General features: G+C 43.8%; 1 protein-coding gene across 1 annotated transcript; it reads right to left on the reverse strand.

Annotated features, from left to right (window-relative positions):
* Window positions 1-656: 656 nt before the first annotated feature.
* LOC119646518 (vacuolar protein sorting-associated protein 28 homolog) lies at window positions 657-1,565 on the reverse strand. The gene has a single exon (XM_038046978.1). It carries the CDS (start codon window positions 1,416-1,418, stop codon window positions 786-788), a length of 633 nt encoding a protein of 210 aa, XP_037902906.1. The 5' UTR covers window positions 1,419-1,565; the 3' UTR covers window positions 657-785.
* Window positions 1,566-3,947: the final 2,382 nt, after the last annotated feature.

Raw genomic sequence — 3,947 nt, forward strand, 5'->3', positions numbered from 1 at the left:
TGGCACCTGTTATCGTCTGCCTTTTCACCCACATGACCATTAAGGTCGCCGGCGATGATGATATAGCCGTCAGCAGGCACGTGACAAGTCTTTTCATCGAGAACTTACCAGAAGGCATCTTTCTCGGTATCATGTCGACCTGTCTGTGGTGCGATGGTACGCGATGAAGATGTGAATAGTGCGATCAGCTGGTATAAAGTTTGAGCTTGATCAGCCAATCATCAAATCGATCGACTTCTTTAATGGCATCACGAAAACTCCCCGAGATGGCAACGCCAACATCATATTGAGTGTGGGCTACCAAAATAGAGAAGTTTATAGCCATTTTTACCGCGTTTGCGATCAATGCCGCAGCTTTTGGTACCAGACCGTCCAGTTTCTTACAGAGCGCAGATATCAAAGCGCCTTTTCCGAAGGGATCTTAAGAGTTCCTCGGTCTTTCCAGTTAGGGTGTCAACATTTAGCGTGCAGACACCTATTTGTCCTTTTCGGACTAACTTCCTTGCGTCCAGACGCTGAGACTCCCTTAATTAATGGATATGGAATGACTCTACATACAAAGAGTAACTACAGTTCAAATCCCAATTTAAATTCAGTCCTGCCAAGTTTCACCAACGCTAAACCGAGTAGTGAGCCAGAATAAAATAATACAAAAGTTAGAATACGAACTATTTTTATTAACTTTCCATTAACAATATAAAATTAAACCTAAAGATCGCCAAATGCCGGCCGAAACAGTGGTCGCGCATACAATCCACAATGTGTGCACAGAAAGGGCCTCTCCCCTACCCGCTGTGCAAAAGCTTATTAAAGGCCGCATACGCCGATTCCAAATCGAAAAGAAACTGGCGGACCTGCGAGTCGGCCAGTTCGTCGGATGCCTGCATTGCGTTCAGCGTAGAGAGCCACGTCTCAACTTTTGCCTTTGCCTCGAAGTCCTCGGGAATCAATGAGAGTCGGTGCATGGTGTCGACCAGGTCCTTGAGTTCGAAATGCAATTCGTCTTTGCTCTTGATCTTCAGCCGCAGTTTGTCCATTATCGTGATGAACAGCGATACAATGTCTGCAATGCACTTGCTCGTGTTGCCCTTGTCGTCTTTGATGGTAATGGGGCGATCCTCCTTGATCCGTTCGAGGGCCGCGGGACAGTCCAGGCGGAACTTCTTAACGAACGCATCGACGGTGGGAAACTCATCGCTTTGCACTTGCTTGAATGCGACCTTGTATTGGACGAGGAACTTGGAGCAGGCTGCCGTGTATTCCTGTGGCGTAATGCAATCCCAAATGTACGCTTTTTCGAGATTCTGCAAAGTATTGATCAAGGCGTACAGGTCTGCCATGTTATCGTACTTCTCACGTTCGCGAGCGTGTCGGTATAATTTCACCTCCTCGTAGAGTTCCGGCCGGTTGTCTTGCATGGCGACAGTTATTACACGTTAATCACGAATCAAACGAGTGAAAGGAATTTTATTAAAAATAATTCAGAAACCGCAATCCGTGGGAATCTGTCACGACTTTGTTAGGTGACAGGATGAAAACACAAATGAATCACATCAGCTGTGCCAAGCGACGATTCGTCATAGCAAATTGTACTAGATTTCAACGTCAACTGGGATCGTTTGGTTGAAGCGGTGCTTTCAGTTCGGCGGGATAGAATTCAAATAGATGTTAATACCGAAACTATGGTTTTCGCAAATGTGTTTCATTTGTATTATATTTCTTGGCTTCTTTTCCTATTTTTGACTTTTAACTGATATTGCATCGTGGATTTTAAGTTGCTTCTTCGGTAAACAAAGTTGCCCACTTTAATTTCTAAAGAATTTAGGTTTATGATAGGCTGACAGCGAACTATCACAGAAATAGATAAGAGTGGTAACTGAACTTTCGAGGAATTAACTGCAGCATTTGGCTATAAGCTGATATAATGGGTTTATATGCCATTAGTGAGTGCTGTCTGTTAGTGATTCTCCTAAATAACTAATTTCCTTTGTGCAGAAAATAGGCGAGCATTCAGTCAGGCTTAACTAATGTTTGCAAAAATGACTTTCCAACAAAACGGTCAAAAGCCACCAAAACTAAAAAATGGTGACACTCAATATTTTCCCCTAAATATTCTCATTTGCTTGATTATTTCGAGGTCATGTTTGCATTTATGTTACATATTTCACTTTAAACTTTAATTAATTGGCTTTCGTGCGTTGACTCGTTCATGTGATGCCGTGAGGTATTCGTTTACGTAAAAAGCGCAAACAGTCGCCGTTCCTATCACTTAGTAAGCAAAAAATAAATCATTTCTCTGGAAAATGAGCGACATTAAGACGTTATCTGTTTGGATAGAATTTATTAATCCTTATTGTCGCTGTGTTTGCTTAGTAAACAATTCTTTTCAGATGAAACCAATTTATTTGTCGGCTGCCATCTGATGTCCAGATAAGAATTAAGCAGGAGCTGGGGTGGTGCGATCTCGGGAACCCTTTTCGGAGGCACGTTCTCTTTTATTATTCAGAATAAGTAATTACAAACTTTACTCTAAACGGAAACTTAAATATTTTTTATGGTTTTGTCCATATTGCTATTTGCTAAATAATAGGCTTTTATTTTTGGGAAACTTTCCACGGTAGAGATATGGGACTTTTCGGAAAAAGATTTATTTTGGTATACACGTGAAATTTGAACTGCTATGGAGTACCTTGTTGGCTTAAGAATAGGTTTCCTCGCTTGTCGTCAGAGGTAATTAAAAAGGCAACAAATTTGTTTGCTAGCAATTTGTCAATTTCGAAACTCTATGCAAATGAAGGGACTGACCTTCCGGCACTCGTGAAAATATAATGAAAAAGTACGAAAAATGAAGCGTAATGTGCGCGTGGTCAAAGGGTAGTATAAGTCCCAGGGCGAAACGTGGATTGGTACCCACGATGGAGCATAAAACCTGGGAAATGCCTGCTGAACCAACACCAACAGCTCTACTACCAAACCCTATCTCCACCTCCACGTAGTGACCGCTGGGAGCTCTTTCGTAACGAAATACTGCAGATGGAGAAGGATGAAGACGAGTCTCCCGCGCCTAAAAACGGCACAAACTGTACCAACTGCTCCTCCAGGTTGGGGGTTGGGTAGGGCTGACAACCCCACACGGAAAACCGATGTTACGGAGCCACGAAAGGAGCCTCGGACAGAATGGACTTTACAACGATGAACCCGGCAATGGCAACGGAACGTGCTCTCCTTGTACAGAGATAAAGCTGATGAGCAGCTAGCCGATACCCTGTCCCAATATAAGGCTGATATAACAGCGTTGCAAGAGATGCGTTGAGCCGCTACACCATCACCACCACACCACCACCATCACCCAGTAAACCATGTGCTCGGAGTAGGTTTCTTAGTCAGCCAAAAAATGAAACCTGCTGTTATCGGCCTTGAAAACATAAGCGAAAGGCTACGCACTCTGCGTTGCCAGGCAAATTTAGAAATATAAGCCTCATAAACGTTCACGCCTCTACAGAGGAGACTGCAGAGTCGGAGAGTCTACGAGGCAGTAGAACGAACCCTCGAAGCCTGTCCCAGATATGATATTAAAATCATACTTGGGGATTTTAACAGCCAAGTAGGGAAGGAGCCCGTATTCGATACTTTGGCTCCCATAGCTTACACGAAAAAACAAATGATAATGGACTGTGGATTATTCAATTAGCAGGGTCACACGAAATGGTTGTTGGAAGTACCTGGTTTGCGCGGAAAGCGGTCCACAAACATACGTGGGCCTCTCCAGACGGGACCACTTTCAACCAAATTGACCATGTGTTGATCGAACGCCGCCACCTCTCAGCTTTGATGAATGTCAGAACATATAGGGGGGCCAATATCGACTCGGACCACTATCTCGTTGGCATGGTGCCCCGAGCTCGAATAACAATACCACCTAGAATCCCCTCTGACAATCAGGTGAG

The sequence above is a fragment of the Hermetia illucens genome, chromosome 1 (genome assembly GCF_905115235.1).
Source record: "Hermetia illucens chromosome 1, iHerIll2.2.curated.20191125, whole genome shotgun sequence".
Classification (NCBI taxonomy): Eukaryota; Metazoa; Arthropoda; class Insecta; order Diptera; family Stratiomyidae; genus Hermetia; species Hermetia illucens.

Bases quoted from the DNA above. Each gene is read 5' to 3' on its own strand.
- LOC119646518 (XM_038046978.1), bottom strand. From the start codon at position 1,418: ATGCAAGACAACCGGCCGGAACTCTACGAGGAGGTGAAATTATACCGA.